The 15,411-nt window shown below is 65.5% G+C and overlaps 4 protein-coding genes across 5 annotated transcripts; 1 reads left to right on the top strand and 3 right to left on the bottom strand.

Annotated features, from left to right (window-relative positions):
- Positions 1-11: 11 nt before the first annotated feature.
- On the bottom strand, positions 12-8,115 carry UBA7 (ubiquitin like modifier activating enzyme 7). 2 transcript variants are annotated; one of them, XM_057368052.1, is made up of 24 exons: positions 8,061-8,115; positions 7,773-7,938; positions 7,118-7,252; positions 6,926-7,032; positions 6,653-6,743; positions 6,399-6,540; positions 6,197-6,294; positions 5,940-6,080; positions 5,701-5,859; positions 5,441-5,548; positions 5,281-5,361; positions 5,040-5,195; positions 4,765-4,930; positions 4,491-4,687; positions 4,199-4,263; positions 3,869-4,043; positions 3,680-3,754; positions 3,154-3,343; positions 2,876-2,985; positions 2,704-2,790; positions 2,437-2,628; positions 685-786; positions 506-606; positions 13-220 (listed from the first exon to the last, which is right to left on the bottom strand). In XM_057368052.1, exons 1-24 carry the CDS (start codon positions 8,099-8,101, stop codon positions 94-96), a joined length of 3,012 nt encoding a protein of 1,003 aa, XP_057224035.1. In that variant the 5' UTR covers positions 8,102-8,115; the 3' UTR covers positions 13-93. The 2 variants fall into 2 exon arrangements, with proteins under 2 accessions (XP_057224033.1, XP_057224035.1); XM_057368050.1 differs by having other exon boundaries at positions 12-220; positions 3,680-4,043.
- A 193-nt stretch (positions 8,116-8,308) lies between these two features.
- Positions 8,309-9,231, top strand: TCTA (T cell leukemia translocation altered). The gene is made up of 2 exons (XM_057368056.1): positions 8,309-8,709; positions 9,134-9,231. Exons 1-2 carry the CDS (start codon positions 8,378-8,380, stop codon positions 9,174-9,176), a joined length of 375 nt encoding a protein of 124 aa, XP_057224039.1. The 5' UTR covers positions 8,309-8,377; the 3' UTR covers positions 9,177-9,231.
- Positions 9,232-9,283: 52 nt separating this feature from the next.
- AMT (aminomethyltransferase) lies at positions 9,284-11,386 on the bottom strand. Its single transcript, XM_057368053.1, has 8 exons — positions 11,064-11,386; positions 10,903-10,983; positions 10,662-10,793; positions 10,417-10,495; positions 10,150-10,295; positions 9,881-10,061; positions 9,626-9,781; positions 9,284-9,519 (listed from the first exon to the last, which is right to left on the bottom strand). Exons 1-8 carry the CDS (start codon positions 11,319-11,321, stop codon positions 9,341-9,343), a joined length of 1,212 nt encoding a protein of 403 aa, XP_057224036.1. The 5' UTR covers positions 11,322-11,386; the 3' UTR covers positions 9,284-9,340.
- Positions 11,387-11,454: 68 nt separating this feature from the next.
- NICN1 (nicolin 1, tubulin polyglutamylase complex subunit) lies at positions 11,455-15,403 on the bottom strand. Its single transcript, XM_057368055.1, has 6 exons — positions 15,230-15,403; positions 14,405-14,578; positions 14,016-14,129; positions 13,595-13,666; positions 12,014-12,118; positions 11,455-11,871 (listed from the first exon to the last, which is right to left on the bottom strand). Exons 1-6 carry the CDS (start codon positions 15,392-15,394, stop codon positions 11,830-11,832), a joined length of 672 nt encoding a protein of 223 aa, XP_057224038.1. The 5' UTR covers positions 15,395-15,403; the 3' UTR covers positions 11,455-11,829.
- Positions 15,404-15,411: the final 8 nt, after the last annotated feature.

Raw genomic sequence — 15,411 nt, 5'->3', positions numbered from 1 at the left:
AGGGGGTTCCTGTGCCCTGACTCTGCAGGGGGTTTGTGCAACGAGGGCCAATGCAGCCTGCAGCTTTTATTTCATGGGGTGCTGGCTCTTGGCTCAGCGTAGGGAACACAGGAGAGGGGGACCGGTATCWTCAGCCTCAGCATCCTCTCCCTCACACACGTACAGCAGCTCCAGGTCCTGCTGCAGCGGCATTACTGCATCCTCCAAGCTCTCCAATAACCTGGGAGAAAGGGAAAGGGGGGGGGGGTATCAGATTGTTCCCCAAGGCTGGCTGGCTGCCCCAGGGGTGTCGGGCCCCTCAGGGGTGTCCGGCCAGGCTGGTGGGATGCAGGGGCCAGCAGCAAGGGGCCGGGCAGGGGTCCCGCCACGGGAAGTGCTGCCGGCAGGATGTTTATCCAGCAGCTGGCTGGGAGTTGCATTGCAGCTGGAGTGGCTCAGGTTGGAGGCAGTGGGGGCTGGAAGCCCCCCTCCAGGGCAGGATTGGGCCCTGGAGCCAGGGACCTACCTCTGTGCCTGTTGCCGGGCTCGTGTCTCTTCATCCGCCTTACTGTCATAGAGCACAGTGTCACCACACAGGAGCATAGTCACGGTCCAGCCGTGTGTCCTCTGCAAGAGATGAGTGTGAGGACCTGGCCCTGCATCCCCCAGGGTGACCTGGCTGAGTACTGCCAGTGCTGGGCTCACCTGCAGCCAGTCCAGCACCTCCTGCACCGTCTTTGCCTGCCCGCCTGCRCCGACTGCCTTCATCTCCAGCCGGTCCCAGCAGCTCCACTCCCGCCCGCCGTACTGCCAGGGGGTAGCAGCCAGCACTGGCAYCCCAAATCCTGGCTGCCCAGCCCCCGGGGGCAAGGACTGGTGCAGCACAAGGGCTGGGGGACATCAGAGCAGTCAGAGGGCAGGGTGGTGGGGGCACTATGGTGCTCTAGGGGCACTGGGGGACACAACTGTCCCCCCCACACTGCTGGGGAGGGGTCGGTGTCAGTGTGGGGCCGGCACTGCCCCTAGCCCCGGGCCAGGACAGGCGCACAAAAGGCCATTGAAGCGCTGCCCAGCCCCACACAATCACCCCTTCTCATGCCCGCGGCCCTACGACCCCTGGTCCGGCCCAAGGAGGCCAGCGTGGCGCCAAGCCCAGGGCCAAGCACCGGACGCGGCCCCGAGCCGTCTGGCAGGGCTACCCGGCCATCTGCCCTCGCTGCAGGCAGCRCCAGCACTGCCCGCCTGGCCCTGGCCCCACTCGGGAGGGGTGTTCACACCTGGTCACTCTCCCTCCTGCTTTCTGCTGCCTTCTCACCTCCGCCTTCTGCTGCCTGCACTTATCCCACTGGGGGAGGGAAGGGCTTAACCCCATCCTCACCAGGGCAGCAACTGCTTGACACAGAGGGAACGCCATGGCCTGACCCCCCACCACCAAAGCACATCCCTCTGGCCCTGGGAAGCATATCCCTCTGGACAAGGCTGGCCCCCAATGCAGGCTCCCTGGGACCCGGGGGAACAGAGATCATGCCAAGCAGGCCTTGGGGACATGTGTTCCCACCATAGCCAAGCAGCTGGGTGTGAAATGTCACACMGGGTGTCCTCGCCTTGGGACATGGAGGCGCTCTGTGCTGCTGTGGGACCTGATGGCATGGCCAGACCCAGCAGCATCCTCCATCCAGGGATGGTGCCAACCCAGGGGCACTAAAGCCAGGATGGCACAGGGCTGGCCCATGGGGCTTGAGGGGGCCGTGGGGCAGCCATCAGCCCGAAGTGGTGCTTGAGCCGGCACAAGGCGGTGGAGTCGCCTCCCTCCCCCTCTTCCTGCCCCCGGCCCTGGGCCCCCCGGGCCAATCTGGTTCCAATCGGCGCTTCCTGCCGTGCCGGAAGGGCTGCCTCGCACGCCATAAACCCCCAGACAAAGGGGCCTCTATAGCCCAGACGGTCCCAATCTGGGTTTGCCCCCGCCCCCGCTCTCCCTCCCTGGTTCCCCACCGCCGGGACCCCCAGCCCCGCTCCCCCGGGCGGCCCTTCCCGGCCCGGTGCCAGCTGCTCTCTGGCTGCCGCAGCTGGTTTCCATAAGCCAGATGTGTGCGGCTGCAGCGGCCTCCCGCCCCTGGATGTGGGGCTCGGCCTGGGGCCCGCCATGGGGCAGCGGGGCTGCCTCAGCCCCATGGGCACCCCAAAGCATCACAGTTGGRCCTGAAGCTGGGCAAGTGGGACAACAGCAGTGTCTCAGTGCTGGGGGGCACTCAGGGGAAGGAGCTGGTTCCTCACTGCCTGGCAGTGTTCCCAACCCAATGCAGCATCCAGATCCATTTCTGGAGTGCAGTGGCCAGGGCTGCCCTTGCTGCATGGCCACCTCCTTTCTCCTGGGTCCTCCTGACACTGTCCCACAGCAGATGCCACTGTCCCCCTGGGTGTCCCCCACCTGCTCTGTCCCAGGGAAGAAGGTCCTACCCGGTAGGTGGGGGGTGGCAGGGGCTGAACACGGTCCAGCAGGCAGTTGGACAAGCTGATGTTGCTGTTGCGGTAGCAGCTGAGGTCCTGGCACCCCCACACCAGCTTGTAGAGCTCCAGGCAYGCCAGCCCAGCCACGGCCGCCGTGGTGGTGATGATGGCAGGCACAATCCGCCCAGCAATGCGCTTGCTCTGAGGACACGAGGGGCATCATCAGCTGCCTCACACACGACCRGGACTCATGACCCCACAGGCTGCCCCTCTCACCGTCAGCCTGTCGGCAGGGGGGATGCCATAGTTCTCTGCACGCAGGTTGGATGCTGCCGTGATAAAGTCTATGTGGATATCGTTATCCTGTGGGGAAGAGTGCGGGGACATTTGCATCCCATGGGTACATCAAACCCCCCGGCTGAGCAGGGCCACCACCTGGCTYGGGTACCTTGTCAAAGTGGATGGGCTCCATCAGGGGTGCTTGTGCCTCCTCACCCCCCACCAGCTCCTGTCTCCACTGCAGCAGGTCCTGGGTAAGCTCTGCCAGCTGCTTGTGATCTGGGGGCACAGGCACCACTGGGATGATACCCCTGCACTGTGGCACTGMAGGGGTACCCCTGCCTCGGTCCAGATCCTCCTGGGTGCTGGAGCAGGAATGAGAAGCCACAGCCTCACCACCACCAGGCTGGATCCGGGAACACGCCTGGGGACCTCAGGTAACCTCACCTGTGGGGACCTGTGCCTCTTCCGTGGGTTCCTCTGTGAGAGGGATCTGGAGCCCTTCCTGGCTTGCAAAGGGTGGCAGGACCACATCGCGGAGGATGGTCTGGACAGCCACCCGGTCACTGCATGGTGGTACCCTGTGTGCTCGAGCAAAGAGGTGGGCAGCAGCCAGGACATAGTCCAGGTGGGTGTCCTGCGAGGCACAATGGGAGTGGCCATGGGGTRCCCTGCTGGGGTGGTCCCACACAGCCAGGGGCTGTCAGTACTGCCCACTGCCTGGCTTTGTCCCAAAGTGGAGGTGGAGGAGCCTCTCCTCCTCCTTCTCTGGCCACAGAGCACGTACATACTGTCCCCAGCAGTGCACTGCCCTTGCTGACTGGGGACAGGGACAGACCCAGGCCAGGACCTGGCAGCCCTGCACAAGCTGTGACACATGGGGCACGACTGCAGTTCAGCACTCCCTGTAGCCCCAGCACAGGCTTGGCTCTCCCTCTGCCCACACCATTCCCGTGTGAGACCCTSCACTCACATTGTCAGGGTTGAATGTCAGTGGATGGGGACAGCTCCTGTCCCCTGTCCAGAAGGGGACACCGGGGCTGGYTTCCTGGCACAGGGAGAGAAGAGTCAGGCCCAGGGATGCATACCCCAGGCTGCAGCGAGGCAGTCGGTGGAGGAAAGAGGGTRCAGGGGGTGCCAGCCCGGTGGGGGCTGGGCTCACATGCTCCGGGGGGTAGGTGTGCAGCAGCTGGGCGATGAGATCGTGGTATTGGCTCTGCCAGCGCCGGCGTGCCCAGCGCACACAGTCCCGCCAGTCCCGCGGCCGCTCCCGCAGGCTGTCCCGCACCTGCTCCAGGACCTTCCCCGATGGCAGCTGCTCCAGGAAAGCTGGATCCCTGCAAAACCAGGCACTGCTGATGCTGGCCCTAGAGCGATCCTGTGAGACGCCTCAGTGGGATGTGGCTGTCTGGCACTCCCTCTCCATTCCCAGCAGTGCCCTGGTGAGCTGGAAGCTCCTCTCCCAGCATCACTCCCCTCGAAGCCCACTCACTCCATGAACCGGTTGACTTGTTCTGCAGGCAGCTGGAAAAGCCCCTCAAACTCATCACGGGCCCACTGTAGAGGAGAAATGGGTGTTGAGCACTGGAACCTCCCCTTTATGCCCCCAAGCCCAGTGGGAGGGGGAGGCTCTGGCAGGGCCAGCAGCAGCACTCAGGCTGCCAGCAGGAAGCAGCTGGGGCCATATCCTGCCCACGGCCCTCCACTGGAGGGGAAATGGGGAAGGAAGACAAAGGTCCTGGTGCCTCCTCACTGGGTGCTGTCGCTGGGGCAGCTCAGCCTACCTGCAGTGTGTGCTGGATGGTGCGGGGGAAGTACCGCAGGGTGCAGAGGGGGAAGGTGCCATCCCTGYGGGAGCCGGCCGGCCCCAGAGGCTTGGTCACGGGGGGTACCATGGCCAGCACATTCCCCTGCGTCCCCTCCGTGCCCGAGTCCAGCAGCGGTGTGCGGCAGCGGCGACAGCGGCTCTCCAAATAGGTGCCTGCAGGGAGCCAGGAGCACTGGGGACCCAGGGARCATGTCCAGGGGTTTGGCCCCTTTGCCCTTCCTGGMACTCACGGGCCTCTAGTGTGTCCAGGGCGCTGGCGACACCATCCAGGCGCCGGAAGAAGTTGTCCCCGTAGAGCGTCTCAGTGGCAGGTCCCACCTGGTTCTGGTGAGCTGTCACCCTGACATCAGGGTTCATGCACTGCACAGCTGCTGCGGCCACCACCGACTTCGGCTCCTGCCAGAGCACAGCAGGAGTGGGCAGCAGCCCCCCAGCCCTAGGCAGCCCCTGGGACAGCCAAGATGCCCTTTGGGGAGAGCTTAGTCACTGCCTCACACTGTCTCACCGATATATCTGCTGAGCGGTAGAGAAACTGCCGATGGAGATTGGAGAGGGCAACCGTGTCCATGTCAGTGACAATGAGCTCCCCATCCGGTCCCGTTGCCAACCCCATCATGGCAAAGTTTTTCAGCAGCTCACAGCCGATGGCACCAGCTCCCACCTGCCAGGCAGAGATGCTGCAGCTTCCTGCGTGCCGGTCGGATGCTCCGCAGCCTTCCAGTGCCGTGGCCCCTCCCCTAACTCACCACCAGGTACTTCTGGTGGCCCAGCTTCTCCTGGAAATCGGCCCCGAAGACAGCAATCTGGCCATCGTAGCGAGAGCCTCTCTGCCGGCACAAGGAGCGGAGTGAGCAGAGCAGCCACAGCAGCCCTGGCAGCCGGGAGGGGCTGGACACGGGGTCTCACCGGGGCGCAGTCCGTCTCTGTCAGCTGCGCGGCCCCCGCCAGCGCCAGGCACTCCAGGGCGTCGAAGTACAGCCACTGGTCCAGGGGCAGCAACTTCCCAGTGATGGCCTGGGGCGAGCAGCCCGTCGGCTGGTGGCCAGCGGGGCGCTCCCCCGCACCGCCCCAGGCCCTCCTGCCGCACCAAGCGGGCAGCAAGTGCCCTCTGGTGGCCACCAAACGCCACCGGACACCCATGGCCAGCGGGACCCCGCCCCGCTCACCTTCAGCACCTCCTGGGCCGCCATTGCCCCGACGACGGCGGCCATGGGGCACAGGTCCCCCGCGCTCACACTGGCGAAGGCGCGCACGGTGTCCTCGTCCAGGGGACCCTGCTGCCCTCCCAGGCTCCGCGCCAGCTCCAACACCCGCTCGGCATCCGCCTGCGGGCAGAGGGGACAGGGCAGCCCCCGGCAGGGTGGTGGGGTCGGCAGGGCTGAGTGGGGGCAGGACGGGCACTCACCGGAGCCCTGGGCCGGGGCAGGCGGCCCTTCTCCCTGCGGAAAGCGTGAAGGGCCTGGAAGGCAGCGTGCAGGCTGCGGCCGCGTGGCAGTTCCTCGGGATATTGGATTTTGGGCTTTTCCAGTGCCTGGCACAGGGGCTCCTGCCGGCACAGCACCAGGCATTGGGTGAGCACTTCCCTGGGGCCCGGCACAGCACAGCGCGGCACAGCAGTGCCCCAGCCTGGRTGGCAGCACCATGGGACTGAGGGGGACTTACATGGGAACACTCCTGGGACCGCCGCACCTGCAAAACCAAGCCCCCACAGCGGTAGGGCGAGAAGGAGCTGGTGTCACCAATCTCCAGTCGGAAGTCATCTGGGGACAAGAGGAGCATGGATGTCACGTCATGGTCACTGCTAAGGACCCAGCAAGTTCCTCAACCCCTAGTTAGGGCAGCAGGGACCCCCTGGAGGTCTCACCCAGCACATGGACAGGGATGGGCTTCTGGGTGTTCAGCTCTGTCATYCCCTGCACTCCAGAAAATGTCACCAGGTCACCGTCACGAAAGAGGTGGCCACGGCTGTCTTCTGTCCCCATGCATGTGACCACTCCTGGATTGCCCTGAGGAGGGGAAGGCTATGTGAGAGTGGGGAACTGGACTAGGATGATATAGAGGCATTGGAGGAGGCAGCAATGTTTTGGGAGATCCTGCAGGGGCTGCCCTCCCTCCTACCTGGGAGATRTGCTGCACAGCAGCACACACTGGGTCCCCTTCTGCTGGGTCATCAACGACAAAGTGCTCCCCGAAGTCACAGAACAGCTGCCTGGAGAGGACCGATGGGGTTTTGCCAGAGGAGGTGCCCCACCAAGCTGCCCCAGCACTGCCAGGTGCTGCCTGGGCCGAGCAGTCCTGCCAGCATCATGGGGACATGGGCTGCAGTGCAGGGCTGGGGGCTCTGTGGACAAGGTGACCCAGAGCCAGTGCAGAACCCATGAGACCCCTTACCCCGCCAGCCCCTTGGTGTCAGCCACGATGAAGCAGATGTCCTGGGCATGGCAGAAGTCCCCGATGCGGAGCTGCTCCTCCAGTGGCGACTCAGTCAACACCACCACCTGTGCCAGGTCTGTCAGTGAATGCTGCTGCCACCCCTATGAATGCTGCCCTGGGGGTCCCCAGGGCACAGGGATGCAGGCTCACCTGGAAGGAGGCAAGGAAGGCCTCCGACAGCTCCCCAGTGTGAGCCTTGACCACTACACGGGGGTTCAGCTCAGCCAGGGCCCGCTGGGATGCCTCAGCACGGTTCTGGCCCAGATCGCTCTCCCCCAGGAGGAACTGCAGAATGGAYACATAGTGGGGCACCCCACGGGTCTGGGATGGAGCTCAGCACTGTGGGGTGCTCCACAGACCATGTCTGCACTAGTGAGGGGGCCTCTGCTAAAGACCCTACTTGTGACAATGAAGGACATCCTGTGCCTTATGAGGACACCCAGATTGTATCTGTTACTGGAAGCCCCTCACCCCATACCCGTACCTGCAAGTAGGGTTCCCCCAACTGCACCTGCACCCGTTATTGTGACCTCCACCTACATCCATACCTGGTACTGGGACTCCCACCTGGGTCTGCATCTGTACCAAGACCCCTGCCTGTATCAGTATATGTTATGGGGCCTTCCCATCCATACCTGTGTCTGTTACTGGGACCCCTGTCTGTTCCTATTATCAGGATCCCACCCATATCTGTACCCACTACCGGCATTCTCACTAGTTTCTGTTACGAGATCCTCTCCTGTACCTTGTACAGTGAACCCTCACCGTATCCGTCACCTGAAGTCCCGCCCGGCCCCGCCGGTACCTGGTGGGTGCGGTCGGCGGTGCAGGCAGCACCGCGGTCGTGCAAGACGACAAGCCCGGTCCCCGCCAGCACCAGCGCCGTGGCCACCTGCGCTCCGGTCCCGCGCAGCCCCGACACCAGCACCGCCGCCTCGGGGAGCCGCTTCGCACCGCCGCCCAGCACGTACCTGAGGGTACCGGCGGGGGCCGTCAGCGGGGGCCGGCACCGCTGCCCCGCGCCCTGCCCGTGTCCCTGCCCCGCTCCTGTGCCGGTGCCGTTCCCGTCCCCGGTGCCTGTCCCCGCACTCACAGCTGCCGCGAGTACCGTGACTCCTCTCCGCTTCCCGCCATGACGGCTTCGCCCATAGACGGCCCCTCCGCTCCGCCCTGGGGAGGAGCCATCCGCAAGGCCACGCCCCCCCAACAGACCCGAGGCCACGCCCCCAAACACGGGCAGMGGGCGGGACTGTGAGGCCACGCCCCATAGACCCCAAGAGGCCACGCCCCCAGTGCCCGCCCAGTGCCCGCCGTGAGGGYGGGCTGCAGCTCAGAGGCTCCGCCCCCCGTGCCCCGCGCCGACGGAGGCTCCGCCCCCTCCGGTAGCTTCGCCCCCGGTACCCCGCGGCCATGGCGGCGGTGGCGGCGGGCTGGCAGCCGCCGTGGCGGGCTCTGGCCGCGCTGGGCCGGGAGCTAGCGGCCGAGTGGGCGGCACAAGACGTGCGGGCCGCGCTGTGCCAGTTGCTGCTGCTCTGGCTGGGCCTCAGCCTGCTGGGCGTCCGCCTGGCCTGGCGCGCCTACGGCGGGGCGGTGGCCGCGCTCTGCTACCGCACCGGCCCCGCCGGCCGCCGCTCCCCCGGCACCGCTTCAGGGGCCTCGCCCGCCCGGCCCCGCGCGCACTCCCTGTCCCCCGCCGGCCCGGCGGGACGCAACGGCGCCGCCGAGCGGCACTGCCCGCCCCGGTGAGTCCCGACCGCTACCGGGCCCGAAACCGCTCATCCCCCCGCTGAACCCCCGCGGGCCTGCCCGGCTTCCCCCGCGTCCAGCCAGGGCTCTCGGAGCGCAGCCCGGTGAGCGACCCCTGCCCAGTGTCCCGCAGTGAGTGTCCCCCCAGCTGCACCAGTACAGTCCAGTGGCTGCCCACCTGCCCAGTATGGTCTGGATGGGGTCCTCTGGGACACCAGTCCCCGTTACGCCCCCCAAATGTGGCTTCTGACAAGTGCCCCCCAGTGAGCCCCTCTCCCCAGCTGCACCCCAGACCATTATGCCCCAATAAGTGCCCCCCAGCCCTGTCTGCCCCACACAGACAGGCAAGTGCCTGCCCTGCTGCCGGGGTGCCATGCTGGGTACTGCTCCAGCCATGCTCATGCTGCTTCTCTCTCGCAGGGATGGCCCAGCAGCAGAGCCCATGAAGACGCACCGGGAGTGAGCAGCGCCAGGACTGCCGGCTGGGTACTGCCAACACCATTAAAGTGCTGTGCCCACCTGCTGCCCCTTGCTTTGGCAGCGCCACCATCACCAGAGAGGAGGCTGGGGGAACCGGACAGGGTGTTTATTGGGGCTAGGGCACTGCGTTCGTGGCATGTGCTGGCCTCACTTGGCCATGTAGTACTGGGTGGGCACGAAGGGCATCTTGGTGATGATGGCAGGATGCTGCTTCTTCCGCACCTCAACAGTGAGCTCGGTGCCAGCCCGGCTGTGCGCTGCCTCCACGTAGCCCATGGCGATATTCTTGCCCAGGCAGGGTGAGGGACAGCCACTGGTCACTGTGCCTGGGATGTGAGGATACAGGGAGGTGAGGGGGGCTGGCCAGCCCCTGCCCATGCCATGGCTACAGCTCAGGGTCTTGCCCGTGCCAGCCCCACTGCCCCCACCTACCCACAGGCCTGCCTTCGGGGCCCAGGATAGCCATGTGGGGCCGGATGGCGGGTCCCACCGATGTCAGCCCCACGCGCCTGCGCCTCGGCTTCTCTTTCACTTGTGCCATGATGACAGCAGCACCAGGGAAGTCCATGGCTGCACGCCGGCGCTTCCCTGTGGGGCAGAGAAGGGTGAGGGTTGGTGATGCCTGACTGGACCCCTTGTACCCAGTGGGGTCTGTCTGCCCCAAGGAGGACATGGAGGGGGACCTACCCAAGGTCCACATCAGCCCAGCCTCGGCAGGGGTGACAGTCTCATCGATGTCATTGCCGTAGAGGCAGAGCCCAGCCTCCAGACGCAGGCTGTCCCTGGCTGCCAGCCCTGCCAGCCACACATCGGGGACACCCAGCAGCTTCTCAGCCAGCTCCACTGCCCGCCCCGCGGGCACCGAGATCTGCAGGGGGACATGGGCTGGCTCAGTGGGGCACAGCCTTCCCCTGCATTGTACTGCACAGGGGATGCTGGTACAGCACCCAGGGTACCTCCACGCCATCCTCGCCGGTGTAACCGCAGCGTGTCACCCTGCAGCCCGGCACGCCGAAGACAGTCGTGGTGATGCTATTCATAAAGGAGAGCTTGGCCAGGTCATCTGACAGCCCTGTCTGCAGAACCCGTGCCATGGAGGGACCTGAGGAGGCAGGTGGCTGGAAGATGGCAATGCCCAGGGAAGGGGTGGGATATGGGGCGGATGGTGACATCCACCCGGTGAGGAGCCAGAGGAGGGCAGGCCCACGTGGGAGCCCCACTACCTTGCAGAGCCAGCAGCGCATTGTCTGACACCTCCAGGTGTACGTCACTGCCGGTAGCCTGCAGCTGTGCCGCTCTGTCCTGCCAGGGTGACAGTAGGCTGCTAGCATGGTGGCCAGGCCAGTGCAGGCCCCGCACGTGGCCATGGGTCACYGCACCCTGCGCAACCACGGGTGTCACCAAAATGCAGATGGACTCATTCCCACTGCGTGTCCCCACCTCCCGCGGGGCTCAGGCAGCCCCATACCCTCAAGATGGCCAAGTCCTTGTCAGCGCAGGCGGCGTTGGACACCACATAGAGGTAATCTTCTGACGTGTTTGTGACGATGAGGTCATCTGTGATGCCACCCTTCTCATTGGTGAGCAGCGTCAGGGTGCCCTGCGGGACACAGCCCACGGAAGCATGGGCAGGCTGCCGGGATCCTCCCAGGGCACCCCGGGGACCTCTGAGCCCGCGGGATGCCCGGTGCCCGCCCGATGCCCCGTACCTGTCCTGGCTTCAGCTCGGCGATGTCCCCCACTACCAGGCTCTCCATGAACCTGATGCGGTCCCGGCCGTACACTAGGGTCTGGAAGGGGCCGGGGGAGGGGGGGTGTGAGGTGGTGCGGGTACCCCCCTGCCCCAGCCCCCTCACCCCGACCCCGCTACCTGCAGCATGTGGGAGACGTCGAAGAGGGAGCAGTGGCGGCGGGTGTGCAGGTGTGACTGGAGGTGGCCCTGCCCGTAGTGCAGCGGGAGGGTCCAGCCGGCGAACGGCACCATCCGCCCGCCGCGGGCCCGATGCAGGGCATCCAGCGGCGTCTGCTTCAGCCCCTCCTCCCCGGCCCCGGTCCCCCCGGTCCCTCTCCGCGGCGCCGAGCCCGGAGGGCGGCGGGACAGCGCGGCGCGGCAGCCCGTCCGCAGCATCTTCCTCTTCCTCCTCCCTCCCGGCACGGCTCGGACCGGCCCCGGGGCGCCTGGGACATGGAGTCCGCCCGGCCCTGGCCCCGGCCCCCGCCCCCGGCCCGGCCCGCCCTCGGCACCGCCTCCCCGGGGCTGCCGGCACGGCCACCCCCATCCCCCAGAGACAGGCGGGCACAGGCAGGGCCAACGTAGCAGCTTTTAGTGGTGACCGAGGTGCCCCTTCAGCACACCCGCACCCCTCGGTCCCCCCGCACCCCCTTGCCGTGTGGGGTGGGGGTACGGGCTCTGCCCGCGGGACATGCCCAGGAGAGGCTCACAGGGGTCTCTGGGGCGGCAGCGCCGCCCCTCACTGCCAGGCAGCGCAGAGGGAGTCAGGGAAGGGGCACAGGGAGGGCTTGGGACCCCCTCGGGGCTGCGGGGTCCACGGCCGAGGCGGGAATGCAGGAGTCCACTCAGGCCCCGGGAGCATGGAAGGGGCACTTCTCCCCAGCTGGCACCAGCACCAGCGGGCTCAGGTGTAGGAAAGCAGATTGACATCGTAGCAGCCATCCACCTGGGAACGAGAGTAACTGTCACTGTCTGCACAGCACTGCTGGGATACTCCGACCCCTTCCCACTGCGATCAGCCCCTCTGGAAGGGCTCCCGAGCCATGTGGCAAGGCCGGGGTCCCTGTGAGCAGGGTGGTGGGACTCACGTCRAAGCGCCCGATGCGGGCAGCTGCCTGGCGAGCCCGGATCACCTCTGTCAGCACCCACATTTGCTGGACCTCTGTCGACACCTTTTCTGGATCTGGGAGCTCCTGGAAAGAAGTGGGCACAATGCTGTGGAGCAGGGATAGCCTGAATGGGCTGGACAACCCGTTTTGGGCAGTGGTGTGGCTGGATGGCTGTGCCCCCCAGGGAGCCAGGCACTATCGTGATGGTGTCCACGTTCCCAACATGCCGGTGGTTTTCCAACATGAGGTGAGCAGGGCCCCCTCTAGGAAAACAAGCCACCGGGGACACGGGTGAGTGACCCCGATCCCTGGGTGCTGTGGGGCCGACACAGCCCGTCTCTGCTGGCAGGTGGCCAGGACAAGGACAGAATGCTGATTGCTGGCTAATGATTATAAACCTAATTGCGCAGTCCAGAGTTTCCCAACAGCCTCACTGCGCACTGCTCCCTGGGCTTGGGGGCAGAATCCTGGGCACAGGTGCTGGTTCACCCCAGGAACCTTTAGCCAGGTGGGGTGTGTGGGCTCAGCAGCTCCTCTCCCGGGGCACAGCTCTCACGGGGGCACAGCTCTGTCGCACTGGGCTGAGGAGTGCCTCATGCTGATGCTGGGAGGAGTCAATCTCAGAGCAACCTTTGGCTTCTGCCCTGGACGTGCGTTACCAAGGAGAACGTGACCCAAGCTATCAGCAAGGGGCTGGGGTGCCCTCCCCAAGTTGTCACACAGCTGGGCAAGGATTGGGAACAGCAGCCTCACTGCTGGTGCAGTGTGAGCACAGTAGCAGGGAAGCCCAGTAGCAGAACTGCCCCGGCAGTTCTGGGTGATGTGCCACTCTCCCGCAGGCAGCACCTCCAGCTGATTCAGCAGGCTCCCATGGGCAAGCYGGCTCCCATCCTGGCCCTGCTCTGCCTGGACTTTGCCCATCAAAGCCACCAGCCAGGCAGATGTGGCTGGCAATCTGTAAACACGTGCCGTGGCTGTGAGCCCCTCTTCCCCTTGTATTGTCCTGGCTAGGCAACATGCACCTCAGAGCACACCCTGTGCAAAGTGCTGGGAACCAGCCCTGTCCCCACACATCCCACACACCACTGAGCGATGCTGTGCACCCACTGCTCATGTTCCTGTTCCCACACATCCCACCCACCACTCCCACAGCGATATCCTCATCCCTGTCCCCATATGTCCCACTTGCCACTGTACCATGCTGTGCACCCACTGCTCCCACAGGGATGTTCTTGTTCCTGTCCCCATACAGTCGCATCCCACCTGCCGGCTGAGTGACACTGTGCACCCACTGCTCCCCTGGGGACATTTGTGTCCCCAGACTAAAGGGCAGATAGACTTAAGTGTCACCTCAAATAGCATATCCCCATGGAGATATTTTTCTTTTTAGCACTGCAAACTACTTCCAACACAAGGCGGGTTATTTCAGGGCTCCACAGCTATTCCTGGTGGAAGCCTGGAGCCAACAAGGCAGGCATGGGCAGTCTCCYGAAGGATGCTCATGGCTGGCACCCCATAGAAGTCCCTCCTTCCCCCAATACCTCAGCAGTGATTACTCACCCCATGTAGGCTGGCTGGCTGCTCTGGAGGGGTTAGCTGGGAGAGCCAAGAGGGGAAATCCTTCTGAGGACTCTGAAAGAGATCCAGAGGGTCACAAAGGGTGTTCCCAACCTTACCTCCATCCTTCACACCAGGCAGCACGCTGGGGTTTAGAGCCCACCCCTAGTGATATTGCTATAGATGTGTCACTTTACTATCCTTGAAGAGAATTTTGCAGGGAATTCTCTGTTTTGAGTGGTTGTCAGAGCACTCCAGCACCACTGGAGCACAAGTGTCCCAGCAAAGGAAGAGGACTTGGACCCACACCCCTGTGTGTGTTCCCAGAGCTGTGGGGGCAAATGCCAAGTACAGAGCTGGGGACAGTGGCTTGTCCTGGCCCCCTGCCCATGCCTGGCAGTGGGGTAGTTCTGACATCGCTCACCTTCTGTCCAGGAGGGAAAATCTGCAGGTCCTCGATGGTGAAGTGGAGCCAGACTGGGGAGGGCTGTCGCAGGATGAACCGCATTGCTGTCACCTGGTCCATGTCACACAGCATCTGCAGGGCAAGGGCTGGGCAGTGTAACCACAGCGGCTGGCACTGACTGGGGAAGGTTTTGGTACATCCTCCTAACATCCCCAACCCACCCCACATGGAAGGAGCCCAAGGGAAGCATCATCCTGTAAGGGCTGGCTGGGCTGAGCAGGGCACAGGGACCCTCACAGCCTTTGGGGGTCAGTGGAGCATCAGCACTAGACCCCCAGGACCAGGAGCCATCCTGGTGTACGGGCAAAGAGGAGTGAGTCCAAAAGGGTCCATCCGAATGTGCTGACCTGGTGCCGGTGGAGGCAGAAATAGTCCTGGGAGCCCTCCTCGGTGTGCGGGCAGGGCATCAGGCACAGGTCACGCAGGCAGSTCACCCAGCGCCGGGACCCGCCGGGGCCGGGCCGCTGCACTCGCACGCTCAGGAACGCCGTGTAGAAGTTCCTGAACACGATCTCCTGCACCTGCGGGACCAGCGGCCTCAGCCCCATAGCGACATCCCGCCAGAGAGGTACCGGCATCCCCACCGATATCGATGCCGCCATCCGCCCCCCAGTACTGCGACGGGCACCGCCAATCCCCGTCCCATTGCGGGACCGGCACGCCCCCCATACCCGTACTAGCACAACCCCATATCGGGACCCGCACCGGCATCCCCCACTTTACTGGGACGGGCACTGCATCCCCGGCATCCCGCCCAGCATCCCCGCCCAGCTTCGGTAAGGGTGGTACCCCAGCATCGGCATCCGCCCGCTACCGGCACCGCCCCCGGTAACCCCTCCACCCCGAGACCGCCCCTCACATCTTCCCCCACACCGCCCAGGGCATCCCTTCTGCCCTGGGACCGCCCCCGGCATCGCCCCACACCGGCACCGGCATCCCCACCCACCCCGCTCCCGCTGCTGCCCCCGGCACCCCGCAACCCGCCCCGGAACCGACACCACACCCGACCCCGACTCTCCTGGCCCCGCACCGCCCCCGGCACGGCCCCTGTCTTCCCCCGGGACCACCCCGGCACAACCCCCGCCGGTCCCGCCCCCGGCATCCCCCCGTGACCCCATGGGACCATGTCGGTACCCCCTCGCAGGTACCGCCGCGGGCGCGGCCGCACTCACATCGGCGGCAGCGCCGCGAGGGAAGCGGAGGTCGATGACGGCCACGCCGGGCCGTGCGGGCTCGGCGCCCCCCGCCAGCTGCAGCGGGGTGGCGGGGCGGGGGGCGCAGGGCAGCGGGGAGCGGCCCGGCCCGGCGGGTGGACCCGGCCCCGCCGCTCCCGACATGGCGGCGCCGCGCGGCC

The sequence above is a fragment of the Malurus melanocephalus genome, unplaced genomic scaffold, assembly GCF_030028575.1.
Source record: "Malurus melanocephalus ecotype Western Australia unplaced genomic scaffold, MMel_1.1 scaffold_87, whole genome shotgun sequence".
Classification (NCBI taxonomy): domain Eukaryota; kingdom Metazoa; phylum Chordata; class Aves; order Passeriformes; family Maluridae; genus Malurus; species Malurus melanocephalus.
This window is presented reverse-complemented; position numbering and strand designations above follow the sequence as displayed.